The sequence below is a fragment of the Gavialis gangeticus genome, unplaced genomic scaffold, assembly GCF_001723915.1.
Source record: "Gavialis gangeticus isolate Ggan-Ray unplaced genomic scaffold, GavGan_comp1, whole genome shotgun sequence".
Lineage (NCBI taxonomy): Eukaryota > Metazoa > Chordata > Crocodylia > Gavialidae > Gavialis > Gavialis gangeticus.
Window position 1 is genome coordinate 9,738,493 of NW_017729014.1, and position 13,783 is coordinate 9,752,275.

Consider the following 13,783-nt stretch of genomic DNA (forward strand, 5'->3'; position numbering starts at 1 on the left):
TACTGTTAGCCTTCTTGGCAACAAGAGCACACTGCTGGCTCATACTCAGTTTTTTGTCCGCTGTAACCCCCAGGTCCTTTTCTGCAGAGCTGCTGCCCAGCCAGTCAGCCCCCAACCTGTATCAGGGCATGGGATTGTTCCATCCTAAATGCAGGATTTTGCACTTGTCCTCGTTGAACCTCATGAGATTTTTTTTGGCCCAATCCTCCAATTTGTCTGTAGGTCACTGAATTTTGGAGTGCTGAGCCTTTTGAAACTGGGGGGAAAAAAAAGACAGGGTTTTATTTTATGACTGGTAAAATCCCTCCTGGTATAAGATACTGGTGCTTGATGGAAGGAACGTACTGCATTGTGAACTTAAGGGAAGAAATGCTCGATATTACTTACAAAACCTGTGGTGATGCTGTACCCCAAATTACAAATCTCACTGCTAAAGGTATGGGTGAGAAGTGCACGGCTTACATGTTATTGCCAGTCTCTTGCAGGGTGGGGTACTCTCCAGTGGAGGCAGCTGTCTAGTGGATCTGCTCTGAGCAAGCCACCAGCATGTTTACAAGCAGGAAACTGGGCTGTACATGTCAGGGCGTGCACAGATTTCCAAAGTACCACGCAGCAAGGATGCAGGGCTTGCTGCTTTGCTTTTCAAATCCCTTCTCCTTTAATAAAAAGGTTGAATAATTAATTTTGGTCGGTCATTGGGACCGGGTGTTCTAGGAACTGCCTGGCCCTTTGCTACCGTAGCAATTTGGAGGAGCAGCGTCGGTCCATCGGTGAATCCCTGTGGAGACTCCACGATAACATATTGGTTCTGTACCAAAAAAAATGTAACCCCAAATCCACATTTTTCTGGGATCAAAATGAAACACCACTATATCGATCTATCCCTATCTCTCTCGCTATATATACCCGTAGATAGCTAGACCTGTGTTATTACGGGTGTTTCATTTTAACTACTTTTTTGAACGAAAATTGGGGAATTGTTGTTTATCAGAGAAACCCGGGATCCCCGGTGCTAACCCCTGCGCGGTCGAGCAGCCGGGGGGGCGGGGCCCGTGCCCGCCAGGCTCCTCCCCCCGCGGGCTGCAGCTCCCGGGAGACAGAGCGGGGGCGGGGCCAGCGCATGGCGTCATTGAGGCGCGCCGCGGGGCGGAAATGACGCGTTTGCCACGCGCGGTCGCTGCTCAGTCTCCGGTAGCGGGCGGAAGCGGCGGGCGGCGGCGCCGGGAGCGGTAAGCGGGCGGGGCGAGGCGAGGCGGTAGCCGCGGAGCCCGCGGGCGGGGGAGGCCCTCCGGCTCCGCTTGTTCTCTGACCGCTCCGTGGGTCTCGGCTCCGGGACCTGGCGCTGGGCGCTGACACGTGTCGCCTGTCTCCCCCCCAAGGGCGCGTCGCTCGGCCCCGCGGCGGGGTGAAGGGGCTGTTAGCTGAGCCTTGTCCTCCCCCGCTGTGGGCCCCACTCCCTGCTCCAGCCGTCGCCAGGCGGGAGGTGCAGCGGGAGCCGTGCTGGAGACTGACCCCCCAAGTGATGGAGACGCCCCCCAAGCTTACACTTGGCGCCTGCGGGTGCTCTCGCATCCTCAGGGAGACTACAGTTGCGGAGGCGCGCCAGCAGCGCTGCCGTTGTCTTTTAAACCGGCACTGACTTGGCATCCGTGGCTGAAACCGGGTTTGTTTGAGTTCAGCTGGAATCGATCTCGGTGGATTTCCCATTTCTGTCAGCAAGTGCCCATCGCACGTCGTTACTTTTAATTGCGTTTCGAAGGTTGATTTAGAACTTGCCTGAATTGCATTGTACTCCGCAGTACCGCGTGTGTTTCAAGGATGTCTGTCTGTCTGTCTGTCTCTGCTAACGGAGAGTTTTGTTTCAGGTTTCCTGACTCAAATGGGTGATGAAAAGGATTCTTGGAAAGTGAAAACTTTAGATGAAATTCTTCAAGAAAAGAAACGAAGGAAGGAGCAAGAAGAGAAGGCAGAGATAAAACGCATGAAAAATGTAATCCATCTCCATAATGTTATTCTAATTACAGTGAGGTTTAATCTTTCACCTCTTGTTTTTCTAATAGAACAAAGTTTCTTCTTAGCCCCGTTGGTGACATTCCTGTGAACTTTCTAGCACTGTCTCTTGCGTGCTAACACAATACTGTGCTTTGTTAAAATGTAATGGGCAACAGGACCAGATCTTTATCCCTGCTTCAGAGCTGTGGAAAGGTCCGTCTAAAAAATCAACATAATTCATTAGGAGTTTGAGTTGTGGTAGAATAAGGGCAGAAGGAGATGAACAGGAGAAGTTAAGCAAATGATTTAAAAAAAGAAAAGAAAAAGAAGATAGTTGTGAGAAGCTGACTGCAGTTTGTGTTTACCCTTCCCTTGCTCTTCTTCCCCTCCTATAGTCTGATGACCGGGATTCGAAGCGGGACTCCCTGGAAGAGGGGGAGCTGAGAGAGCACCGCATGGAGATAACGATCAGGAATTCACCCTACAGGAGAGAAGATTCAATGGAAGATCGGTAAGAGTAGAGGGAGGTGATGTTTCGGGATGCTTACATTGCCTTAGAAGCAAGAAAGTCAAAATACTCTGCACTTGTTGGGTTGGTGAGATGGACTTGGAGTGACTGAGGTTGGCTCACTTTCTGTTCACTTAAGCTCTGAAAGTGCCATACCTTACAAGAGATTGAGGCTTTGTGAATTGTTGCAACATGTTTCAAGTATTCAGATGATACATTAATGTTGTGAGCTGAATAAAATGGAAAATATGTTCCTTCTCACAAGGGGGACAAAATTCATACATAGACATCACTTCCTTGTGTTTTATTCTTCTTTATATCTTAGAGGAGAGGAGGATGATTCCTTAGCGATAAAACCACCACAGCAAATGTCACGGAAGGAAAAAACCCATCACAGGAAGGATGAAAAGAGGAAAGAGAAACGGAGACATCGGAGCCATTCAGCAGAAGGTGGAATTGTTATTGCTGTTTAACTTCTGTTATAGTAGCTTTTTGGGTCGAGCAGATCTGGGCTCTTAGTAGCAAGTGCCTGAAGATGTAACTTAAGGCAAAAAATGTGTGTAATTATTGGTTGATAATTTTTTCCCAATAACTTTTATAGATCAGGTTCCTTTGCTACTGGGCTTGTGTTCAATTCACTTAAGAGGTTTGTTTGGATTTCTGAGAAACTGTTCTAGGACGGGTTTAGAGTCCAGTTCTGTCTCTGGAGTCGGTGTTGAAATTCCTACTAACTCTAGTCAGCACAGAATTGAGCATGTGGTCATTGTACCTTCCTATACAGACCTCAGCATGCTTTTCCTGATTGCTAACGTACAATAATCAATCTTGCTTTTCCCATCATCGGGGAACATTTATTGTTAATGTTAATATACTGGCTGGTTTTCATAAGTTTTAATTATGCTTATGATACAAATTCAGGTCAGGATTTTACCAACACATAGCAAGACAGGGACACAATACACGTTGACACATTTTTCCTGCCTCTTCCCTTATTTCTTTGCCTTTTTAAGAATAGGCATGTGGAATATATCGTGTGCAATAACTATCTATTACTGCTAATATCTTCACTAGGGAAGCATGCCAGGATGAAAGAAAAGGACCGTGAACATGAACGTAGGAAGAGACATCGAGAAGAGCAGGATAAGGCTCGTCGGGAGTGGGAAAGGCAGAAAAGGAGAGAATTGGCTAGGGAGCATTCCAGAAGAGAGAGGTAAAACCAGAGCCCTTAATTACCTTCCCCATTCAAAACAAAATCTCGTCCATCTAGCGAGGCTAGAAACAGACATCGTATTTGTCCTAAGGCAAATTGTGCCTGTGTTCATCTCAGACGAGGAAATCACAGGATCTGCATATACATACATTACCTTTTCAATCGGGGTTTAGTGAGCAGCTGAATGCACTACTGCTTAGCTGCCATTGATTCAATAATGCAGTCCTGGGACAACTGTTCAGATGTACTTTGAGGCAAACTGTTAGTGCTGCTTATCCTGTAAACCTTTTTAGGGTTTGTCCTAAGACAGTGAACATCGATGCCTGAATAATCATACTTTGTCCTAGGAGAAGATAGTTCTAAATGTGGCATCTGTCTGTAGCCTCAGTCGTTGCTTTTCTGTGTTCTTAACTGTAATTAACTACGTTTATAACTGACTTTGTTGCAACTAATAACTGACTTTGTTGCTGTGCCTAGCTGCTTGTCCATAATACAGAATGGATGGTGGACTTTGAAGGGAATTGTTAAGTAAGCTCAACAAGTTGAAATGTTTAACGTTATTTTTAACTTCCTATGGCATGAAAAACTTCATGCAGATGGTCCTCTCAATCTGTCCGGTTAAGCAAAATGGAGGCAGAAGAGAACAACTCTGTTTTTAACAGTTACTGTCTACCTTTTGTAAAGGGCTGTTTATACTATTGGCAAGTACACAGTGGTATCGATAATTTTGTTGCTAGTTGGTACTGAAATCAAATTAGCTCTTAACAGTCTCTTACTGCAACAGGAACAAGGAGTTCAGAATAAGAAAACCAAAATCTGGATGTTTTGGTTAATAATTATTGATAACATAATAAAGGCTAAGTAATGTTTCTAGGGATCGTCTGGAGCAACTTGAGCGGGAACGGGAAAGGAAAATCAGAGAGCAGCAAAAAGAGCAGAGGGAGCAAAAAGAGCGGGAAAGGCGAGCAGAAGAAAGGCGCAAGGACCGGGAAGCCAGAAGAGAAGGTACCTTCTTCAGTGTAAACAGTTTAGTGGCTTGCTGTCTAATGGAACAGCTGTGGCAGCTGGAGAGAATAAGTATCTGTTAGGTGCTCTTGCCAAGGGGTTCTAAAAATTTGGCTCCTGCATCAGTCATGAACAAGGCCACAAAATCCTATGTGGGAAAGAGCAATGTTTTCAGGCTTGCATGACCTCTTCATTACCATGGCGCTCAGAGCTATTGGTTATGAATCAGGCCCTTGATCAGTTTTCAATGAATGTCCTGTCCTTTGCCTATCACAAGATAAAGTAACTTGTTGGAGTTCATTGAATTTCATTACCATAATTACCTGAGACCTCATAGTTTCCGGTTAGCATGTCATTTTGCAACATTTGCATGATACATTTAGGTCACACATTACTAACAGAGAGGATAAACCAGTTTGGATTGGTGCTTAGGACCAGAGGATGACTCCAGAGTGTGTAAGTGGCTTGGATGCCATGGTTACCTTCTTGGACTCTTGTTTTGTAATGAAGACTGTTCAGACTGTTAGCCTCTGTTTACAAATGTAGCCCCACTTAGCTTTGCCACATTCTACATTTTGAAGGTGCTATAATTCCCTTCATCCTGGATGTTTACACAGCTCACTCACTGAGTCATTCATTTCCCCCTGTGATTTCTCGAATTGTAATGTATTTGGTGTTTGCCCAAATTGCTCCTTTCTACACCTTCATTCTTTGGGGGGGTTTCTGTACCTTGCCCACTTTGTGTGCTTCATTCTGGTAACGAGCGCCTGGAAACGTATGTGCTATTGCAGATGTTTGTCTTAAAGTGGCAGAGGCAGGTGGGGGGCCTCTGTACACAGCCCAGAATATGTTCTGTCCTTTGTTGCCATGTTTCACTTCTGAATGGCACAGCTAGACATCACTGCTTCTCAAGGTAGCAACACAGTCTCTCTTTATTTAGGGACACTGGTAGGTATTTTTTATTTGTTGTTTTTTTTTCTAGGGGAGAAAATTCGTATACAGAGCAGGCTGTCCTGAAAGAGGACAAGGTTTGGGATTAGCAGCAGAAATGTAATGCCTTTGATTTTTGTTGTGTTGTTTCTAATAGTTTCTGCCCACCATAGAACAGTGAGGGAAGAATATGGAGATAAAATAAAAATGAGACCTTGGAGTCGCAGCCCGCTACGCCAGCAGAGAGACAAGCTTGAGCAAGGAGATGGCAGGAAGCCAGGTAGTGGTTCTACTTGACTCTTTGCCCTTGTACTGTAATGAGAGAGGCCCAGTAATGGGGAAAGCAGTTCAGTTTTTAGCTTTAAAAATATTTATGGCTTATGTAGAGCAATTAAATCATTTTTTTTAACAGTCAGTGTTCATGGTCCAAATGAGTTTGCATAGCTGAACCAGCTGAAACTCCAGCAGGAGACTAATGAAAGACCCTGTTAACTTTGGATGTGACCAGGCAATTCTATAATATGTGAATAGTCAGAAATAGTCTTATCTCTAATGAGATGACCCATGATGGACACTGCTCTTAGGAGGATGCATCTGCAAGATTGCATGTAAATAGTTCTTTATTCTTAGGCTTCACTAGCAAGTTGCCTTTCCCTCAGTTTGTTGAATGGGGCTTGTGAATGTTTTAGCTCACTTCTTAAAAATGACACTTCATTCCAAGCCTTTTCTAGGTTGATCCAGAATCACTGCAATTCATAAAGTTACACACTATGAAAATTAACTCGGTGTTGTAATCTTCTGACTGTGATGGATGGAAGGAGTGAGGGAAGAGGAGAAGCAAAAAAAATCCTATGTTCCAGTAATGACTTTGTGTCTGTTTCACAGTAAAGGAGGAGAAACCAGAAGAAAGAGACCTCCTGTCAGATTTGCAAGACATCAGTGAGAGCGAGAGAAAAACGAGCTCAGCAGAATCTTCATCAGGTGCTATTTGCATGGAAATGGGCAGAATTCATTCTAGACCATGATCTTGTGTATAAGATGATCGTTTGAGAGTGCACCTTGTTACTTACATGTCCTCTGCTTGTCCCCTGAAAGAATCTGCATCTGATTCAGAAGAGGAGGAAGAGGAGTCCACTAGCGAAGAATCAGAAGAGGAAGGAGAAGAGGAAGAGGAGGAGGAGGAGACTGGAAGCAATTCTGAGGAAGTGTCTGAACAGTCAGCTGGTAAGAGAGTAGCAGATCCCCTCAGAAATCCTGATCCAGGCCCTTTGTGCTTATGGTTGTATGTTGCTTTACTTGGACCACATTCCTCTTCTCTTGGTCTGTGGTACAGTGATAACTAAAAGATCAGAACAACTAGGGGGGTGGGACATTCTGTGCAAAACAATATGCTAGTCCTTCTGCATGGGGGTGATCCAAGTCCTAAACCTAACAATCCTCACTGGATCGTTTTGGGGAGAGGTTTTGGTTGAAGCCTCATTGTTCAAATGATAGCTTAAAACTGGGGAAGTAGAAAATATTATAAGGGAAAATTCTGCACTAGTTGAGAAATGGGCTGCAGACAGTTTCGCCAGCTCTAGTTTTTCTCATTTTTAAATTTTGTTAGGTTTTAATTTTTAGGTCAATAAAAATAGCAATTGGAGCTAATGCTAAAAACGTAAATCACAAAAAGTTTAATAATTGCTCTGTTTGTCATTAATTAGTAAACTAAAAATTGATCACAACAGCCTGGGCCTGACTGCTGGATATTTTTCTTTGAGAGCAATGATAGGTAACCACCAAAGTTTTTAACAAGTTTCCAACTTTGGTTCTTGCCACCAGTAATATCCAAATTTTGTTAAGCTTAAATGATATCACTGGAGGACCTTTCTGCTTTCTAGTGATATAAAGTATCTGACTGCAGCTAATAACAGAGCTATAAATTCTTTGTGTTATGGCATTTTTTTCTTTCCCTGTAAATAAACTTGTAAAGCAGTCCATCATATTTTCATTTTCTCGTGTGTTTGTTTCCAAAATTTCTCAATTTCAGGGCATGAATATTGTGCATAAAATCTGTGCCCCATGCGTTTCCCAACCATCAAGTTAAGAGAGATCTTAATATTATTTTAAAGTCATGTTATAAATGCATAATGTAAAATTGATGTACGAGAACAGAAATAGCAACTGAAGATATGTCTTCCCTCTCTCGTCTTCAGTTTAAGCCTCTTCAGTATGGTGCTTCTGTGTAAAGATGCTATTTTCCAAATGAAATAAAGGTGGTAGATTATTAACAGACCACGTGGAGCAGGATCTAAAACTTGTTAGAAGCGGCCTTGCCAGCTTGCAAGATTCAGCAACTCCAAGCCGAAACGACGCTTATTTTGTTGTGCTTTGTTCTGTTTTGCAGAAGAGGTGAGCGAAGAAGAAATGAGTGAAGAGGAAGAAAGGGAGAATGGAAACCACATTCCAGTTGGTATGATGCAAACCTGGATTTTGGCTGCAGCAATTATTTTCTTTCTCTTCTGTTTCATAATCAATTTAATTTTAATGCACTGCTTGGAACACAAAAATGGTTTGATGTTCTAGCCTATTATGGTATGCATTAGTGTGTGTGTGTAAATTCTATGGGGAAGGAGATGATCATTTTGGAGGCCTGGTTCAAAGCTTACATGACATGGTATGGTGTGCATTAAAAGGCTCCGGCTTTTAATTATTTTTTAAATAATATAGGCCTCATATAGACATTCGGTTTCTCCTGGGAGAGTTGCTGCTCTTACAGGAGAAACAACAAGTATACAAATATTCAGGCTTTTTCTCCCAGAGTAAAAACGGCCACTCCATGAGAGAGCCTGGGAACAGCCAAGGTTAAATCGCTCCCAGGAGAGTTTCTCTTGGAAGAGTGAATGTCTGTTCATGCTGGGCAGCTTCTCTCAGAAGAGAACATAGTCCTTAAGGATTTCCCATCCACTGCTGCCCCCCCCGGCAGCTTGACAGCTAGTCGTAGGGAAGACGTTGATTGTGTGTTACTTGCTGGACTCTGTGGCTTCAGCAGGGAGCAGAACAAGTCCCCTTCACAATCCTCACGTTGTGCTGCAGGGAAACTCAGGCTGACCATAGGCAGTCTGGGTCAGCTAGTCAGGCTGCCCTATGCGCTGCTGACATCTGTCTTCAGGCAGACTAAGGGAGCCTAGGGAGCACACCAAGATGCATGTCCAGCCCCCACCCCAGACCTGACTGCACAGTGTCATCACTGCAACCTCTCTACTCTTCAGGGCATCAGCATTTGAATGTCTGTACACACTGTTCTGGTTAAGTGTTACTACCAGGAGAAAAACGTGGCAGAATTCTTCCAGATTCTTTGAATGTGTGTACACAGGGTTGACAGTGGAGTTTTGCCATTGCTACAAATTGCTGTGCCAGCAGCTGTTGGTTTCCACAACTGATTCTAACTTTTAAAGTTACAGAGTCAAGGTTTGACCGAGATTCAGCAGGGAGCGAAGGAGAAGAGGAGGAAGTCGGAGAGGGCACTCCACATTCCAATGCCATGACAGAGGGAGATTATGTCCCAGATTCTCCAGCTTCATCTCCCATTGAGCTAAAGCAAGAGCTGCCCAAGTACCTTCCTGCACTCCAGGTAGAGGGTCAATTTGCAGCTGTTCCTGAATGTCTTAGGCTGATGGGATTAAATTGGCCAGTGTCACTGATGGCAAACAAGTGCTGCTAGTATCTGGGATGTAAAATATGACTTCATACCCACTCAGCCGCTTACACTGTAAGCATAAACCACACCAAGGTAAAGCCGGAAGTATATTGTGGTTATGTGATGCCTTCAGTGTCTGAGGTGTATTCCATCAATCAAATAGTCACTTTAAGAACTTTAAAATGTGCACTTGTTCATGCATATTATATACACACATTTTAATCAAAATAGAAACACAGTGAGTTGTACTTACATACCTACACAAGAAAGCAAAGTGTTCATTTTGTGTAGAGTCTGCCATTGTCACGTTAACCTGAGGCAGCAACGAGACAGTCATGACCTGTGTAATCCTACCTCTTAGCTGTTGGTGGCTTATGTTCAGGGGATATGTATTCTGCTTAGTGGTGTACAGGAGAGTTATTGACTTAAGGTGCTGAGCCAGTTCCTCTGCTACTAAGATGGAAAACTTCTTTTCATCTTCTGTAGAAATGAATGATGCTCAAGCATAATTGAGGTGAAGTAGGTAAGCTATTCCCCTGTAGCGTTGTTCCTGAATAGACACTGTCTTGGGTTATTGAGCAAATGTGCTTTGGAATTCAATATAGTTTTCTTGGACATAACTGTATTTTAGAGTCTTCTAGGATAACTGTAACCATGATGTGTGCACTGTACCGTGTTTTGTGTCTGAAAAAAAAAAAAGCCAATCTTAGAGTAGTAAATTGCTGTTAATCTGTCTGTTTTCCTAGGGATGTCGTAGTGTGGAGGAATTTCAGTGTTTGAACAGGATTGAAGAGGGAACATATGGTGTGGTGTACAGAGCAAAAGACAAAAAAACTGGTTGGTATAAGTGCAGCTGTGCCAGTTTATAACAGTAATAAAATGGTGTTTCAGAAAGTGCAAGCTAGTTAGTGTTTTCACAACACTTAGTATAAGCATTAAAGGGGTGAAATGTTATCAACCATATGCAGAGTTTAAGTCCTTACCTGTCTGAGGCTACAGCTCTTCTTGATTATGGGGCTAGGTATGTTTTGGGGACCTATAATTTGAAAAACAGATGGTTTTGCTTAAAACTACAAATTCTCTAATTTTTTTGCACCCAAAAGAATCCTGTTTTTTTCCTACCAGGTACTGAGGGGGCTGAAATCTTTCTGGAAAACTTCTTAAAAGGATGTTAATTATGGGCATTCATGTGAAATTACAGTAGTACAATGGACACTTTAATGTTGGCAATGATATAGATATGTGATCTAGTGGTGTTTGTGGATTGGGTGATATACACAGAAGAGTTGCCCATTGTTGGAAGCTTTTAAACCATAGGGAATCTAAAATTGGGTTATCACATTCAGAGCTTTTGATTTTAGTGACGTTGACCAGTTAGTTATTCTGCGATCTGACAATCCCTTATCACAAAGTTTTCCAATGAGGGAACTGCTGACTAGTTTCCTATAACGAATAATTATCTTGTGCCATGCTTGTATGAGATTAAGGTTAAAGTTTAGATTTAACGCAGCAATGCTTTGCATTTCTGTAGCATCTTCCATTCCATTGCTGTACAGACCTGAGAGAATGAAGCCTCCTGTAATTTGATAAGGAATGTAATGGGAAGTCTGGCAGAGCTGGCAACATAACTCGGATTTCTTGGTGCTCAGCCTTGAGTGTTTTTGTGCCACAAGGTCAACTTTTCTCTGCTGTATCAAGCTTACTGATCTGAGGATCAGGGAGAAGGGTATAAGTAAATGCTCCATGATAATCAAATGCTTTGACGATATTTACCAGTTGAGAGCTATGCACTACATGTGAATCACTTTCCAAAATCCCCATTTATAAGAACAGAAAATACGTCTGAAATACCGTTATTATTTGTTGCTGTTTTTCATGAACAATCCATTTGCCCCTCAGCATGGTGTGTGTTTTCCAAGATACTTGCTTAAAGGCAGCATCTTGTGTTGGGTTCAGTCGTGTATGTAGACATTAGCAAGAAAGTCTAGTTTCTCTCAGCTAGAAATTAAAATAGTGAAGGTAGCTGGGGGATCCTGCAACTGATTAGTTGTAGATCTACCAGTAGGTGTCACTGCAAATTTGGAGGATGATTTAGTCTTTAATATAAGCTGTGGACAGGGTCTGTAGAAAAATAGATGTTTAGTTCACTTACTGTTTGCTTTGCAGTTCACCTGTCATTCCTGTGCAAACAAAACTGGACTTAGTTTTCCCAGTGGTTCAAAAACTTGCATGCTGACAAATGCTTCCCACAGCAGCTGTCATATATTTGAAAACTTACAAGCCATTTATATCTAGATCTAAAAATAAATCAGGTGTTTTAACTTCTGGTGACATCTGTTTTGGAGAAAAGTGATTATTTGTTACCAGTAGGGAGGGAGTCAAATGGGAAGTAATTTGCATCCTCCTAGTTTGAAGTGGCTTATCGAGTGGAAGCAGGACTTAGTCGAGCGTTTTGACAGAGTATATGATGAATCAGCTGGATCACTTCTCCCCTGCAGTCTATAAACAGCTGGATGCTGAATGTTTATCACCTCTGATACTGATTCTCCTCATTGCTGCTGTCAAAAATGATGTATCACTTTCCTGCAAGCAGACTGTTTCCAGCAGGAAATGCAGCTTTATGAATTAAAAAAATACGCAGCATTTCAAACCACCAACTGACAGATGGTGAAAATGGGTTCTTGTTCTCTGAGCTCTGCACTAGGCAGAGAAAGCATGCTCCTATATTTAGAGTAGGCAACTGGGGGACAGGAATTCTGGTTATTCCCAGCTCTGTCATTTGAAATTCTCAGCTCCTCCATCTCCAGTTTTGGGGTAGTGCCAACCTTATAGGAATCTTGCCTTTTTTTAAGCATTTGCAATGCCCTAGAGAATGGACGGCCCAGGGTGGAGCCATGGTCTCTTTACAGTCATTCTTTGTGCTATTACGCTACTGGGACCACTTTCCCTCTAGCCTAATTAATGCTGTTCTCTGGAACAGCAAGAGCTGCGATAGACTGGCTGTTCTCTCATCCATGCCTGGTTTTGATACAGCCATGCCACAGTGGACTCGGGGGACCTTGGATAGCTGTAATTGATGTATAGTAAACAGGAGCATTATATGGTCTAGTGGTTCACATTTTAAATGATTTTTGCCTTTGTACACAATTAATTGATTTGCACAATCAAGTACAAAGCCCATTGCTCACTTAAGGCCTATATTTACATGCTGCATTCTCTGGCAGAGGGGCTATCTTTTTATTATGCTTCTATAATGGGCCCCCAAAGCACTATGAATATTACAGTACAAATATTCCAATTTTGAAGCTTTAAGCAGCACATAAGCCTTATGACAGGACTTTGCATAGGGGTGAATTAAACTCACTGCATCTTTCCCTTCAGCCAGGCTATTTTCTAGCAAAGATATTGGTCAGTATTTTGTTTCTTGAGGGAAATCACAAAGCACAATACCTTTTTTTTTTTTTTGTTTTTGTTTTTGTTTTTGTTTAATCTTCCCATTGGGATTTATTGCAGTATTTTAAAAGCATTAATCAACAGTCTTAGATGTTAATGTGAGAGAAATTTCTTTGGATTTTATTGTCTGAATTTAACAAATTGTTTTACTATGCTTATGTCAGTCTAATCCCGACTGCATAATATTTAAAACATGTGTAATGGCTTCCATTGATATAATTGAAAACTGTGACTACAGTGGAGAGTCCTGTCTTAACAATTATTTTATTATCCATTTCGCTTCGATTCTACAGCTAAACTAATTCTGGTTTTCCTTGTAGATGAAATTGTGGCTCTGAAGCGGCTGAAAATGGAAAAGGAAAAAGAAGGCTTTCCCATTACTTCTCTAAGAGAAATCAACACCATTCTGAAAGCGCAGCATCCAAATATTGTCACTGTCAGAGTAAGGCCTCTAAAACCTTTATTTTAGCATTGATTTTTATTCTTGAAGTATTATTCTTTGATGCTTAAGATGCCCTATAATGATTCAGTTGAAATGCAATGTTTGCTCAGTAATGATGTTTTTTTTCTATGTGCTGCTGGTAACATTTGCAAAACCAAACAGCTATTCTTTACTAGAGTTTTGAGGGTTTTGTTTCTTTTTTTCCAGCTAAGGACTTTTTACTCTGTAAGGAATAGTCTTGAGTGCTTATGTGTCATAACTCTTATGTGATATTTTTCTTTAAATATTCCTTTTATTTATTTGTTAATGCATTGCCAAAAGCCATTACTTTGCTTCCTAAACTTCAGATTATTTTTGTTTTGGTTTTTAGGAAATTGTTGTGGGCAGCAATATGGATAAAATCTATATTGTAATGAACTATGTAGAGCATGACCTCAAGAGTCTGATGGAAACCATGAAACAACCATTTTTACCAGGTAATGGATTTCCTAGCCTCCTGTGACTTGCTAGTGCATTAATAGTAATGTCTCTGAGCCTAATGCTGTAGTGCATCAGTAGCTAATA

At 42.1% G+C, this 13,783-nt stretch overlaps 1 protein-coding gene across 4 annotated transcripts in view; it reads left to right on the top strand.

Moving 5' to 3' along the window:
* The first annotated feature begins 1,141 nt into the window (after window positions 1-1,141).
* Window positions 1,142-13,783, top strand: part of CDK11A (cyclin dependent kinase 11A) — a 20,307-nt gene continuing 7,665 nt past the window's right edge. Inside the window, exons 1-14 of one of the 4 annotated variants that reach the window (XM_019511704.1) lie at window positions 1,142-1,229; window positions 1,866-1,990; window positions 2,388-2,503; window positions 2,826-2,950; window positions 3,572-3,710; window positions 4,585-4,715; window positions 5,803-5,925; window positions 6,531-6,626; window positions 6,741-6,869; window positions 8,032-8,097; window positions 9,083-9,258; window positions 10,071-10,161; window positions 13,098-13,219; window positions 13,590-13,695. In XM_019511704.1, coding sequence (XP_019367249.1) covers window positions 1,880-1,990; window positions 2,388-2,503; window positions 2,826-2,950; window positions 3,572-3,710; window positions 4,585-4,715; window positions 5,803-5,925; window positions 6,531-6,626; window positions 6,741-6,869; window positions 8,032-8,097; window positions 9,083-9,258; window positions 10,071-10,161; window positions 13,098-13,219; window positions 13,590-13,695 — 1,531 coding nt within the window. In that variant the 5' untranslated portion in view covers window positions 1,142-1,229; window positions 1,866-1,879. Of the gene's footprint in view, window positions 1,230-1,522; window positions 1,664-1,865; window positions 1,991-2,387; window positions 2,504-2,825; window positions 2,951-3,571; window positions 3,711-4,584; window positions 4,716-5,802; window positions 5,926-6,530; window positions 6,627-6,740; window positions 6,870-8,031; window positions 8,098-9,082; window positions 9,259-10,070; window positions 10,162-13,097; window positions 13,220-13,589; window positions 13,696-13,783 lie in introns of those variants that run through there. The other 3 variants (XM_019511706.1, XM_019511705.1, XM_019511707.1) reach the window with 3 other exon arrangements.